Here is a 15,338-nt window from a genome sequence, read left to right on the forward strand (position 1 = left end):
ATGATAACAATCCTTACTTTGCCAAGAATAACCTAAATTCATAAGCAATGCCCTACATAAATTGCCTTGAGCTTACAACGTTAGTTGACACAAGTATTTCACCTAACTAAATCACTGGATCTCCCATAGTACTCACCTTCCTCTCTTATTTTTCATACTATTAGCATACCAGGTAACAATAATTAAATATAACATTAATTGTTGAGCAGATTAAGGAGCAAGCTTAAAACCACACGCCACTCACTACAAGTCAATACAAACCAAATACTTAGCATGCAACACAAGACTGTGGGATTAGCAGCAGTGTAAAGTGTAAAAAGAGCCTCACAGCCTAGAGGGGAGATTGAGGGCCAAGCAGTACTATAGGCAACACATGCTAAGGCTCAGCAGCACAAGCAAGGCAAACCAGGGCAAGAGGAGTGGCATGTGACAGACTGAGGGTCCTGATTCATTACAGTCAGTCACTTAAGAGGATGCATCTGTTAATGTGAATACAAATAAATGTGAGTGTGTGTGTATTTACATAGTTGTATTGTACAGGGTTCGAGCGGGGCTGTGTGTGTGTGGGGGGGGATGAATGAATGCTCACAGAGATAAAGACCTGGCATTATCAAGTTTATATTACAGAAACAGTGATCAGAACATTAATCTTGCACATTGTAATGAAGAAATGAAGGAACTCTGAGAGGAATGGAGTTCTCAAGAAATAAAGCACATATATCTGTTCAAGTCATGAGATAGAAAGGTTCTTCTTGTCTCCCCCTCTGAACCAGCAAAGTTTGGCAAGGAATCCAGTGTAAGAAAATTAATATTTGTAATGAATGAAGAAAGCTAACATGAGGAAAGGGAACTATGAACTATAGGATGATATATATTTGAGGCACTTGCTCATTGAAAATCTTGTGGGAAATGACAATAGAACAAGTCTTCAATTACTCCTATCTTAGCTTGCCCTAATTTTCTAACTATTTTTTCCTTTAATTTTATGTACCTTAGAACTAATCCCAGTTAAGAGTGGGAAAGGATGAATGATGAAAGTACTAAATTAAAAATGAAAAGTAAGCCAATTAAATGTGATGATCTAAATATCACAAGATAACGGTAATTCTATAAGCACTGATACATTACCTAAATTAATAAAATTCTATAATAATGAAAAGGATGACATATGTAATAATTTTCTTCACATGAAATGAAGGAAGGCGGTGGCGTAGTGGATAAGGTGGTGAGCGTGGGATCGGGCAGACATCTACGCGTAGGTTCGAATCCTACCATGTACAGCCTTAAAACACTTTGCCATTTGTCGAGTGGTTTAAAATTACCTACATGTCACCATGATACCCAGGTTCTAGGTGGCTACACTCATGATGAGCTTGGGTGGTGATATGGGCCCTAATATGGGTACCACTATAAATAAAATTGCCTGCGCCACTAATGGGCGGAAGCTGAACAGTGCTTCCCATACACCCTTCGAGTGTGCCTACAGGCACTATAGGCCTTACCATGAAAAAAAAAAGTGTTGAATAAGTCTATTCTCTTCCCCTCAGCCTTCACTGGCTCAGCAGCCAGCAAGAAAACAAACTGATGCTGAATAGGCTAAGACTGCACCTCAGGGCAATTACAGATGTCTCCCACATCTACACCAAGTGCACTCAGTAACAATAGCTGCTGATAAAAGCTCAAAATGGTGAACCTCCTGAAAACAACAATGTAGAAATAAGGCCATGACTGTGGCTCAAAGTTGGATACAAGTGACTGACAAGTGCAACATGACTAGTGTGGTGTCTGTTGTCTCATCCTGCATCTCACAGTAACATTGCCAAAAACATTCTGGACCAGCACAGCCTTTCATGGGCTTATCCTGTCTCTGACTGAGGCACAAAGCTCTTTGTGCTGAGTCATCAGGCACAGCTGTACATTCCTTAGCTAAATCTAGTTCTCTGAATATTGTGGTCCCATTCATGTTACATGTAGTGTTTCAGAATTAATGTATTTCCATGGCACACAAGCACAGTGTCTGCCATGGCCATGTGTTACTCCACTGTCACACACAATGTCTGCTATGAAAATGTGTTGCTTTATAACTGTGACTGTCATCTGACATTACATGCCCAAATTTTCAATATCTTATATGAAATGCCTGGATGTTTACTGTTTGGAGCTCTGAGCCATAAAATATGCCATACTAATAAAGAGTCTAACAAGGGTCTAACCAAGTACACATTGCATCACACATCACTTTCATACTTCAGCTACACTTGATGTTACAGAAGACTGGCAGAATAATTATGCCACATTTCAACATGGCAGCACAGTCACCATATTGTCCTCACTTGTTTGAAAATGGACACCACTGCAATTGTATTTCTACCAAAACCCTTATCTGTTTTTGGTATGCTACATATATACATGGCTGTAAAAGAAAGACAATAAATAAGCCAAACTTTTAAACAAGACTAAAATATAAAGCCAATCAGAAACTGAGCCCATTCCCTTCACCATGAACTTTCTTAATTTTCATACTTGAACTACACAACTGGATTCACTCTTCCATACAAAGGAGCAAAACTAACTCACTGGAGGAATCAGAAATCAGAAGACTAATGCACTGCTACAGTGATAAAAATGAAAAGAAAATATTTCTCTTGTGGAACATGACCAATATACTCTTTATCAGGCTGGAGATACAAGCCTCCACACCTCTCTCTCTCTCTCTCTCTCTCTTGTATCATACTTTCTAATATCTTTTCTTGATTTTTTCTTATGAAATGCTTAATGACTAGAGAATCATCAGTCTAGTCCTTTCAGTCTCTCAATGTCCATCATTCTCATTCTCATAAGTATTTTAACACAATGTCCTTCCCTTTCTCTTACAAGCAGTGTTCACCTTACTGTAGCGTATTTTGTCAGTGTAGGTAATGAAACCAACTCAAGATGCTACACATGATCATACTTGCCACTCAATGATCCATCTCTTCTCCTTACCCAGTCTCAATAGCACAACATTTGTGCAAGTTAGTACTAACAGTTGAGACAAGCATGAACTGTCAATTAACAAGTAAAATAAAAGCATTCTTCAAGTTTTCCTATGTAATTAGGATGGGCTACTTATGGCACACATTGCTCCTTTAACCTCTCTCTCTCTCTTTCTCTCTCTCTCTCTCTCCTGTCACTAACCCCTCCCATCCAGTGCAATACAGGGAAGTATTAAACCATTTTGTTTTCAATAAAGTAAGACCCAGTAATACTTCATCTATATACAGTAATACATATTTCATGAATGTTTGCAATCTGAATAACAATGTAACAATGTGTATTCTTTGCACAGAAGTACAAATATTATAGCAATTCTGATAGAAGCAAAATCCTTAGAGCCAGTAAAAAGTTAAAGGAAAAGGACTAAGTGTGATAAAGTTAGATTTAAAAAGACATTAAGAAACTGGTCCACAAATAGCGAGAGATGACTGGAAGACTTAGTGGTCGGGTCATTAATGATGGGTCAAAAAGGGAGCTTTAAAAACAAAATTAGACAGATTTATGGATATGGATAATAGGTGGTTATAAACAGGTAAGTAAGTATATTTTAGGGACTGCCACATGTAGGCCTTCTGACTTATTGCAGCTTTCCTTTTGTTCTTATGACAAACACATCCATCCAACACAAAATCAGTGGGCTAATTCTGCCCTGATAGGCAAGTAACATCATACTTATTTCTTGACAATGTATAAAACATTCTACATTCCAAATTTTGTGGAGTAATAATGATGCAAAAGTGAACTATAAAGACACTGTTCTGCCTTTCTCCTAAAGGTTGCCCCGGAATGCTGTGTGCTGGTGCAACTGTACAGAAATACAGATGACACAGAATTCACAGTAATCATGAGATAGTTTTCTCTAACACTAGTCAACCATACAGCACAGAGAGCAGCATCACTCCAATTCTGTGGTGACCTACATCATGTGTGTGCATTTCTTGACACCAGAGTGTGTGTGTGTGTGTGTGTGTGTGTATCCAATCAGCAGATGCATAAGGGAGGTAAAGTAGTAACAGCAGTAGTAGTAACAGAAGTAGTAGTAATGATAATAGTACTGGTAGTAGTAGTAGTGGGATTAAGAGTAGTAGTAGTAACAGTTCTAGTTATACTTGGAGGGTTGATTTCTAAGAACAAAAAACTGAGTGCCACTTCTCTCTCATAGTTATCAAGAGAAGACCTTACTGTGTGCAGATACAAAAATGCCAAAATATACTTTCTTTTTCCTCCCTATTTGCTTTGGCCTGAAAAAAAGAAATGAAATAAAAAAATGGCATTATTAAAGTATATATGAGACTATAGAAAGCACTTCCCAATTAAGCTAAAAACATCAGTGTCTTCTCTTGCATGCCTCTCACTCAGCGCCACAAAAGAATCCAACATTACTTTCTTCCACCTTCTGTTTCCTGCTCCTTCTTTTGGCTCATGCCTCTAGGATTGGATGCTTCTGCCTCTGACTGTGCATTCCATCCCTTCCAGTGAGTGAATGAATGCCTGTCACTCATGCATCACTAGTAACAGTAGAAGTAGTGGTAATAGAAAAAAGAATTGATAACAGAAACAGTAGTAGTAATAGTAAAAGAATTTCCAGTAATGAAGAAAGTAATAGTAGTAGTGGTAGAGCATCAGTAATGACAGTAGTAGTGGTAGCTCTGACACTGAATACATCCCTCACTCACATCACCATAATGGCAATATTACATTAGCAAAGCTGCTCCGAGCTAGGTATTTACACACATTCAGCTGACCAATAGGGGATACAATGCACACATTTATCCTGCTCAACACAAGAAGCCTTTCATAGCATCAGTATCATAGTTAACAGAGCACACTATTTCACTTCTCATTATCATAAAGAACAAGCAAATTTGTTAATCAATCAGACTCCATGCTAAAACTTCTGGAATGATTATTCAAAAAATTGCAAAGATCAAAAATCTCTCCTGCTTTTCACTAATAAAATATAATGCAGGAAAATTAACAAACAGAATTAGTATGTATGTAGTAGCATACGTACAAGGCAGTCACACACAGACTCTTAAACACACACACACACACACACACACACACACACAAGAAATGAATCATGTAATGCCACATTTCACATTATCAGCAAACCTAAAATCAAATTTGGCCAAGACAAACTTTAGTAGGAACATAACAAAAAAGTACAAGAGTGGCAGGGACAAGAGTGTCAGGCCATCAGGGGACACTCATACCTTCCTACGGGTGGACATGGAGGCGATGTTAGTCAGCACCACTGCCTGCACCTCTCTGTGGGACCGCAGGAGCCTCACCAGTGCCCGTGCCACCAGGGACACCTCTGGTCGTGGTGCTACATGTTGGTACAGCTGTGCCACCGACAGTACCACCTGCACCACACCATAGGGAGAAGGGGAGAACACAGAGATCAGTCAAGTGTGCTGAGAAGGCTCAAGTTTGTTTACTTTTCGAGAGAGAGAGAGAGAGAGAGAGAGAGAGAGAGAGAGAGAGAGAGAGAGAGAGAGAGAGAGAGAGAGAGAGAGAGAGAGAGAGAGAGAGAGAGAGAGAGAGAGAGAGAGAGAGAGAGAGAGAGAGGGAGGGGGAAGGAGGGAGGGAAGGGAGGAGAGAAGGAAGGAAGGCAAGAAGGAGGAAGAAAGAAAGAAAGAAAGAAAGAAAAGAAAGAATGAAAGGAAAGAAGGCAGGAAGAGAGAAATGGATGAAGGAAGGTAGGAAAGAAGGAAGAATAGAAGTAAAGATGAAAGAAAGAAAAAGAAAGAAAGAAGGAAAGAAAGAAAGAAAGGAAGGAAGGAAGGAAAGGATAAATGAAGATTATAAAGACAGAACAAATGAGGAAATGAATAAGAAACCACACACACACACACACACACACACACACACACACACACACACAACGAACGTAAATTAGATAAATTGATAAAGGAGAGTATGGGAATGAAAGAGAATGAAGAACAGGATAAAAAGCTCCAGAAATTGAAAGAAAGGATAATAAGAGTGGAAGAAAACGAAACTAGGCTAAGAACCGAAAATGAAGAATTAAAAGTCCAAATAGCAAACTATAAGAAATTGATGGAAGAAGGACTCGGTAAAGCCGAGAAAGAAAAAGAAAAGCTAAAAGATCTAGTTAACAAAGAAGAAGAAAGAGTACAAGACGTGATTAAAAAAGAAGTACAAGCATGGAGAATCCAAGATAAGAAAGACAAGGAATCATTTCAAGAAGTATTTCAAGAACAGTTAAAAGAAAGAGATGAAAATATGACAAGCAAAATGATAGGAGTCCTCAAGAAAAAAAAAATTTAGTAAGAGAAATTGCGGAAAAAGAAGAGTGTAATTATTTTTGGACTGAAAGAAAAAATGTTAAATATAGACCAAGAAGGGAAAAAGACGAAATGAAATCAGTAAAAGACCTACTAAAACATCTGAATGACGAGGATAGACAGAACTTAGAAGAGGAAGTAGAAGAAATCCATAGAATGGGACCATATCAAGAAGGAACAGTGAGACCAATTAAGATATTACTAAAATCACAAGCAGCAGCAGAAGAAGTACTATATAGAAAAACGAAACTCAGAGAAACAGAAGGTTGCAAAGATATATATATAAAGAAAAATAGAAACGAGGAGGAAAGGAAGAGACACAATGAACTGGTGGCAGAAGCAAGAGAAAAAATAATGAAAGGTCAGAGGAGGAGAAGAAGGCATTTTTGGAGAATTATAGGAGACAGGATAAGGAAATGGTATATAAAAGAGAAAGAAGAGAAAAGAATGGAGCAAGTTTAACTAAAAATGATAAGAACAAGAGATTAAAAATGATGTATACAAACATAGATGGGATTTTATCTAGTAAATTAGAATTAAGAGATTACATAAAGAAAGAAGAACCAGATATTGTATGCCTGGTGGAAACAAAGTTAAATGAGGCAATAAAATAGACATAGATAAAAGGTATAATATATGGAGGAGAGACAGAGTGGGTAAAGGAGGAGGAGGAGTCATGATGATGTTAAGGAAGGAGATAGTGGTAAATCAAGTGGAGTTTGGGAAGGAAAATCAGAAATACTGTATGTTAAGATGCATATTAACAAAAAGGAGTTAACAATCATTGGAACATATGTGCCACCAAAAACAAACTCATGGACTAACCAAGAATATAGAGACATGATAGATGACACAATAAGGAGTCTTACAAGAATCATTAAGGAAAGGAGAAAAGTGATATTGATAGGAGATTTCAACTGTAAGGAGGTAGACTGGGAAAATTATGAAAGTGGTATGGGGGAAGATGCCTGGGAGATAGATTCCTGAACCTAATGATAGATAATTTGATGGTCCAAAGAGTAAAGGAAAACACAAGATTCAGAGGAAACGATGAGCCGGCAAGATTAGACCTAGTTTTTACAAGGGATATACCAATTAACGATGATATAAGATACAAGTGCCCATTGGGAAAGAGTGACCATGTAATATTAGAGATGGATATAGAAGAAGGAAAGGAAGATAGAGATGAATCATACAAAGGAGACCGATTAAATTACAGAAAGGCTGATATTGAGAATCTCAAGAACTATTTTAAAACGTAAACTGGGAGGAGATGGAAAACTCATTAACGGTTCAAGAGAAATATAACTTATTTTTGGAAATATACAAAACTGGGGTCAGGGAATATGTTCCGAAATATAGACCTAAAGAAGAAGGAAAGAAAGATTGGTTTAATGCAAGATGTGCTAGGGCAAAGGAGAAACGAGATGGAGCATGGAAAAGGTGGAGAAGAAACAGAAATCCAGAAAATAAGGAAAACTTCAAAACAGCAAGAAATGAATATGCTAAGGTGAGAAAGGAAGAAGAAAAGAACTATGAAAAGGACATTGTCGAAAAATGTAAGGAACAACCAAAATTGTTCTACAGATTCATAAATGGAAAAATAAGACAAAAAGAAACAATAGAAAGGTTAAAAGGAGAAAACGGAATGGTGGAAGACCCAAAAAGTATGGCAGAACTGTTAAATAGTAAATTTCATGAGGTCTTTACTAAGGAATCCAAATTTGAAAGACCACAGGGTAATAGAGACTGTCTATATGAAAGAGATTAAAGTAACCAAGCTTGAAATAAAAAGTTGATGACGGAATTGGATGAGGAAAAGGCAATGGGACCGGATGAAGTCTCAGGCAGAATACTGAAAGAATGTAGGGAAGAACTAGCAAGTCCAATATACAACATCATAAAATGCTCAATAGAAAATGGAACAGTGCCAGTGGAGTGGAAAAGAGCTGAGGTGGTTCCCATATATAAGAGCGGAAGGAAGGAAGAACCTTTAAATTACAGGCCGGTATCACTAACTAGTGTAATATGCAAGATGTGTGAAAAAGTAATAAAGAAGCAATGGATCGAGTTTCTTGAAGACAACAAAATATTATCAAATAGCCAATTTGGTTTTAGAAAAGGTCGGTCATGTGTGACAAATTTATTGAGTTTCTACTCTAGAATAGTTGATAAAGTACAAGAGAGAGAGGATGGGTTGACTGTATTTATTTAGATCTAAAAAAGGCTTTTGATAAAGTGCCACATGAAAGATTACTATGGAAGTTAGAGGAGAAGGGTGGCTTAAAAGGAAGCACATTGAGATGGATGAAGAATTACTTAAGGGGGAGAGAAATAAGGACGATAGTTAAAGATATGAAGTCCAAGTGGAGAACAGTAGACAGCGGAGTGCCACAGGGTCAGTATTGGCACCAATACTTTTCTCGTATATATAAATGACATGCCAGAGGAGTGAACAGCTACATAAATCTGTTTGCGGACGATGCGAAACTGTGCAGAGTCATTAAACAAAAGAGGATTGTGAAATACTACAGGAAGACTTAAACAAGATCTGGAAATGGAGCAAAAATGGGAGATGGAATTCAATGTGGACAAAAGCCATGTCATGGAAATGGGAAAAAGTGAAAGACGACCAGTGGGAATCTATAAGATGGGAGATGGAGTAGAACTAGAAAAAGTAAAAAGGAAAAGGACTTGGGAGTGACAATGGAAGAAAATAATCAACCGGTTAGCCATATTGATAGAATTTTCAGAGAGACGTATAATTTGCTAAGGAATATTGGAGTAGCATTTCACTATATGGACAAGGAAATGATGAAGAAATTGATAAGTACTAAAATAAGACCTAGATTGGAATATGCAGGAGTTGTGTGGACTCCCCATAAAAGAAACACATAAGAAAATTAGAGACTACAAAAATGGCTACAAGAATGGTTCCAGAATTTAAAGGGATGGCATATGAGGAGAGACTAAAGGCAATGGATCTACCAACCTTGGAGCAGAGAAGAGAGAGGGATCTGATACAAGTTTATAAATTGATTAACGGAATGGATGAAGTGGATAATGAGAAACTGATCCTGAGAGAAGAATATGACTTTAGAAGCACAAGATCGCATAGTAAGAAACTAAGGAAGGGACGATGTCTAAGAGATGTTAAAAAATTTAGTTTCCCGCAAAGATGTGTTGAGACTTGGAACAGTTTGAGTGAGGAAGTGGTATCAGCAAAGAGTGTACATAGTTTTAAAGAAAAATTGGATAAGTGTAGATATGGAGACGGGACCACACGAGCATAAAGCCCAGGCCCTGTAAAACTACAACTAGGTAAATACACACACACACACACACACACACACACACACACAAGGTAGGTCAGGCAAACAGGAAGGCACATTCATCCAATACTCACAGCAGCATTTCGACTTTGCAGGAGTGGCTTGGCATTCCTGAGCAGAAGGCGGTGGTCATGGTCCATCATCTTGGGTCGCTGCTGTAGCTTCTCTGGGTCTGCCTCCGCATCTTCCTCCTCCTCCTCATCCTCATAGAAAGGCTGCTCCTTGTCCTCAACCTCAATCTGCCGTCCAATTGAAAGTACAGCACAGATACACATACCTTTTCTCACTCCTATTTCGTCTACCTCTAATGCAAAAGTCAACCAGTGCTCTCAATCATTCATCCCTTTCTCTGGTAAACTCTGGAACTCCCTGCCTGCTTCTGTATTTCCACCATCCTATGACTTGAACTAATTGAAGACTAAGGTTCCAAGTAACTTATCCCTTTCTTTTGGCTAACTCCCTCTTGGATCAGCTCAGGGACTGGCATCTAAGTAGGCATTTTTGTTTAATTATTTTAGTTGCCCTTGGCTGGATTATCCCTCATACAAAAAAAAAAAAAAAAAAAAAAAAAAAAAATGTTCAAGAAGGATATTAGTCTTTGCTTTCTTTACTTCATGATACAACAAAGAATATGCTAATAACTGTAAAGGAAGAATTGAATAACTAAGAGGTACTAAATTACTTCTTGACATGCAACACTGGCCATACAGCACTAGCTACTATAAATAAACTCCTCACTGAGAGAGAGAGAGAGAGAGAGAGAGAGAGAGAGACTATAGAGAGAGAGAGAGAGAGAGAGAGAGAGAGAGAGAGAGAGAGAGAGAGAGAGAGAGAGAGAGAGAGAGAGAGAGAGAGAGAGAGAGAGAGAGAGAGAGAGAGAGAGAGAGAGAGAGAGAGAGAGAGAGAGAGAGAGAGAGAGAGAGAGAGAGAGAGAGAGAGAGAGAGAGAGAGAGAGAGAGAGAGAGAGAGAGAGAGAGAGAGAGAGAGAGAGAGAGAGAGAGAGAGAGAGAGAGAGAGAGAGAGAGAGAGAGAGAGAGAGAGAGTGAGAGAGAGAGAGAGAGTGTTCTGAGGTGGGTCTGTCACACTCACACCAGCGTTAGGGTCGACAAACTGAGTGCGAGCGTAGCGGGTGAGCATGTTGATAATGATGACCTGCCCCAACTCCTCCACGTCCACCAGCAGGTTGCACAGCTTGCGGTAGTTCTTGTGGATGAGATCAATCCTCTCGGGGCACACCTGCAGGAGAGCATGTGGTGATTTGGTGATTTGGAACACGTCATATAATGTTAGTAGGTAAATGGTGCATAGACAGTGTTGATGAAAATAGAGTACAAAATCAACACAAGTACATCATATAATGTTTGTGGATAAATTATTCAAACACAGTGTTAATGAAAATGGAGTATAATATCAACAAAAGTATGTCATATAATGTTTGTAGGTAAATGGTGCATAGACAGTGTTGATGAAAATGGAGTGTAAAATCAACAAATGTATGTCACATAATGTTTGTAGATGGTTCATAACTTCGTACACAAATCTTGATGAAAATAGAGTACAGAATTAACAAAAATAAAGTATACATTTAACTATTTGGATGTATGCCGGTGAAAATAAAGAAAATTGCACTTCATCAAAATCACAGTAATCATTCAGTTATTCTCAAAACACCACACAACAACATAACTGTTACCTCTTCAAATGCCATCACTGCTGATCCAACCACCAAGGTAGTCTCATCTGACAGGAGCTTCTCGATCACTTGTATCAACTCTTCCTTCTGTTCTGGATCAAGGCTGTAAACACAAGTCATCATCATTACCATTACCTCTACTACCATCCTCTATATCAATACACTCCATCTACTTTTCATCATCATCTGCAGTGACTACATAATAAAAGCTTAAGAACTGTGGCTAAACATTAAAGTTTTGAGCATGTCATCCTGAGAAGGAACACACATATCTACTCACACTAAACAAATGTCCTAGATCTCTAACCTTACACTCATTAATCTGTATCGTAATATCTATAAAACAATAGCAACTTCCATTCATAATTCTACACTGACCTCTACATAACCCAACAGTGGTCCCTGGCTCACTCACTTGTACAGCTTTGGGATGGCATGTGCAGCAGTCTTGCGGACATAAGGGGACATATCAGAGACAGCATCCTTGATAGATAGCATCATGATGGGCACTATGACTGGCACACGGATGCTGGACAACACTCGCAGGGCACAAGCTCGGATCAGTTGGTTAGGATCCTGCAAGATAGTGACAGTGTGAGTGTACTGAGTATGTGCAGACATCTCTCATTTGTCCTGGTAACGTTTCATTTACACGTATTTACAAATGTTAAGTACAACAAGGAGCCTCAAATCTAGTATCGGGTGTCCTATAAGAAAGATCAAGTTGGGTGAATGAAATTGGTTTGTATACAGACATGCCTCAGTGTCCAGATATCAGTACATCCAAGTTTCTAGGGATACCAAGTACTAAATATCAATGAAATGGCAAGTGTTCTAATGGGTAAAAGTACTAACTGAATGACTGATGTGTGCTTAGATATGCCTCATTCATTTAACAAATTATAATACGTACTTCATCTAGATGACTACAGGCAATGGATACAACATTCAAGACTTGGTAAAGCTTTAGATAAAGAGACCAATGGGGTGCATGGGTAGGATAATGGAAAGTGTTTGTTAATATGAATAATTGGAGTGTACAGAGAAGCCTCACTAATTCACAGCCTTCCTGTTCAGACTGTTCAATATTTCTTGACTGATACTATTAGTTTTAGATAAGACATGCAGAAAAGTAAAATTATAAGGCAGACATACACAAAAATCTCTTCAAAGTTGAAAACACAAAAACTAGGGATGAAGGAAATAAGAGCTGTTTATTTGAATACAAGAACAAATATTTCAGATTTCTACAAATATGACTACAAATATCCTGAAATATCCTTAATTAGAATTCAAATGCTACAAATATTTTAAGAAAGTATGCATGAATATACTGACTATTACTTTTCAGTGAAGAACATCTACTTGATGTAGCTCAACAAAGCTCTGCACCAAAGTCCAGCCATGGTAAAAGCCTTCTCATGAAGTCTCAGAGCAATTAAAAAAACAACAAGGGAAGGAGAGAAGGCTGATAGAAATGTGTCTTTTGCTCATTTTGTGATAATCAATAGATACAAGAGGATATAAGAAACTGAAAGTGACCACTTATGAAGAGATAATAAAAGGAACAATTTTCCTAACAGGTGTAAAATCTGGAACAATAAGGACAGAAAAGTAATCCTTGTCAGCAATATTAAAAAATTAAAGCCAAGCTGGATATCAATAGCGATGAAAATGAGGCAATACATGCATAACCCTTTCTCTTCATGCAACAACTAGGTGAACACACACACACACACACACACACACACACACACACACGACATCGTCGATGGCGGATGTGGTCGCTGAGCTCCAGAGCAATCATCGCTAATTCTACAGTTACCATTGCCTAAGAGTAACCAAGGTGGGAAAGGAGCTTGTAATGTTTGTCCCGTCTCCATATAGTCATGTTAACTGTTGATTAGCAAAATAATGTCCAGGGAAGGTGAATATAAACTGTAGCCTGCGTTTGAGCCATCAGCTGGTTTGTTTACATCTGCGCAACATGGCGGCCGTGAACTCGAAAGATGAATCAGATTTCACAGGATTTCAAGGAATAATGGAGAAGAGCATTTATGTGAAGAAAATTCTGGAGTTGGAAGGTAAAATTGAAAAACTGTTTGAAAAGTATGGGGGCCTGGAAACGAGTTATGACAATGTAATGAAAGAGTGTGCCGATATGAAGAAGGAAAATGAAGTACTGAAAGAGGAAGTTAAGCTAATTAAAGTGAATTGCGAAAAATGTGGAGAATCTCTAGGAAAAGTGATGGAGAAGCAGGCTGAATGGAAAAAAGTCAGGAAGTGGAAAGAAAGGAGGTAAATTACAAAGTTGCAAGTCTGGAAAAGGAAATCAAAGAGTCTGGGAGAAAACTTTGGGCCTTGCTGAAATTATAGATCAACAGATCATAGAAGAGAAGATTGCTGAGAAAGTGGTGAAGGTTATTAAGTCAAATGAGACATTGGTGAGGGAAACTGTAGACAAAAAGAGATGTGTGGTGATATTTGGTGTGGAGGAGGATAAGACACCGAGTAAAATGGAGAGAGAGAAAACATAAAAAGGTGATAAATAATATCATTAATGTGGTGCAGGAGGAGGAAAAGACCTAGTACAAGAAATAGAGGACTTCCATAGAATTGGAAAGTTCACAGGAGAAGGTATGAGGCCAATAAGAATCAAACTTAAGTCACAAAAGGATGTAGATGAATTGGTGGAGAAGTCATGGAGGCTAGCCCAGCAGGAAACAACAAGGAAGATTTGGTTGAGAAGAGATCTCGGTGAAAAGGAAAGAGAAATGTTAAATGAGTTGAGAAAGGAGGCTTTGAAAAAAATGAAGAGAGGACAGAAGAGAGAAGAAAGAGTTTTTCTGGAGAATCTTGGATATGAGACTGAGGAAGTGGTTCATAACCCAGAAAAGTACAGCAAGAAAGGACTAAAGAAACTTACGTATGAGCGAATGTAATGTATTCCAACATAAATGGAGTGATATCGGGATTTTAGAACTCAACGATTACTTGAGGGACAAGAACCCAGATATTGTGGGTCTTACTGAAACAAAACTGAGAGAGGAGAAGACCTGATGATGGTTGGAGAAGGAAATATAATGTTTGGAAAAGAAATAGAGTAGGTAAGATGGGAGGAGGAGTGATGTTGCTGGTTAAAAAAGATATAAAGGTGGATCAAGTGAAAGAAGGTATGGGAAAGGCAGAAGTGCTAAAGATCAGAGCAGAAACTAATGAAGGAAAAAGAGGCACTACATAGTGGTGTACGTACCACCTAAGACAAATGCATGGTCAGTACAGGAATATGAAGAAATGATAAGTGATACAGGAACATGTCTGGAAGAAATGTTGGGTGGCTGTGAACGAACTATAATGATGGGAGATTTTAATTGTAAAGAGGTGTGTTGGGAGGACTGGTCAATGGAAGGATCAGAGACAACATGGGAAATACACTATTGACACTGGCAATGGAAAATGTGTTAACTCAGTGGGTCAAAGAAGATACTAGGTTTGGAGGAGAGGGAGCATCGTCAAGACTGGACTTGGTCTTTAGTACAGAGCCAATGGTCATTGAGGAGATGAGGGTGGAGTGCCCTTTAGCAAAGAGTGATCATGCAGTTTTGGAGTTCAAGGTGATAGATGAAGAGAAATCTAGAAGAAATGAAGAATATAAAGTGGGAAGATGGAATTATGCCAAGACAGATTTTGGAAACCTAAAGAAATTCTTTCAAGAGACAAATTGGATGAAATTCAAGAGTGCTAAGGAGCAAATGAAAAGTGGAAGGAATTTATAAAAATATACAAAGAAGGTGAGAAAAATTTGTACCAATAAGACAACATAGAGAAGTTGGAAAGCAGGACTGGTTTAACGATAGATGTGAAAAGGCTAGAACAAGAAAAGAGGATGCATGGAAGAGGTGGAGAAGGAAAAGACGGATTAAGCAGTGGGAAAGTTACAAAAGAGCAAGAAATGAATATGTG

General features: G+C 38.3%; 1 protein-coding gene across 1 annotated transcript in view; it reads right to left on the reverse strand.

Moving 5' to 3' along the window:
* LOC123505183 (AP-3 complex subunit beta-2-like) overlaps positions 1 to 15,338 on the reverse strand; it is a 51,890-nt gene that overhangs the window by 25,513 nt on the left and 11,039 nt on the right. The window contains exons 4-9 of the mRNA XM_045256346.1: positions 11,791 to 11,951; positions 11,376 to 11,478; positions 10,772 to 10,918; positions 9,757 to 9,924; positions 5,253 to 5,405; positions 4,254 to 4,277 (exon numbers count right to left, since the gene is read on the reverse strand). Of these exons, the coding sequence (XP_045112281.1) occupies positions 4,254 to 4,277; positions 5,253 to 5,405; positions 9,757 to 9,924; positions 10,772 to 10,918; positions 11,376 to 11,478; positions 11,791 to 11,951 (756 nt within the window). The remainder of the gene's footprint in view (positions 1 to 4,253; positions 4,278 to 5,252; positions 5,406 to 9,756; positions 9,925 to 10,771; positions 10,919 to 11,375; positions 11,479 to 11,790; positions 11,952 to 15,338) is intronic.

This window comes from Portunus trituberculatus, chromosome 17 (genome assembly GCF_017591435.1).
Source record: "Portunus trituberculatus isolate SZX2019 chromosome 17, ASM1759143v1, whole genome shotgun sequence".
Classification (NCBI taxonomy): Eukaryota; Metazoa; Arthropoda; class Malacostraca; order Decapoda; family Portunidae; genus Portunus; species Portunus trituberculatus.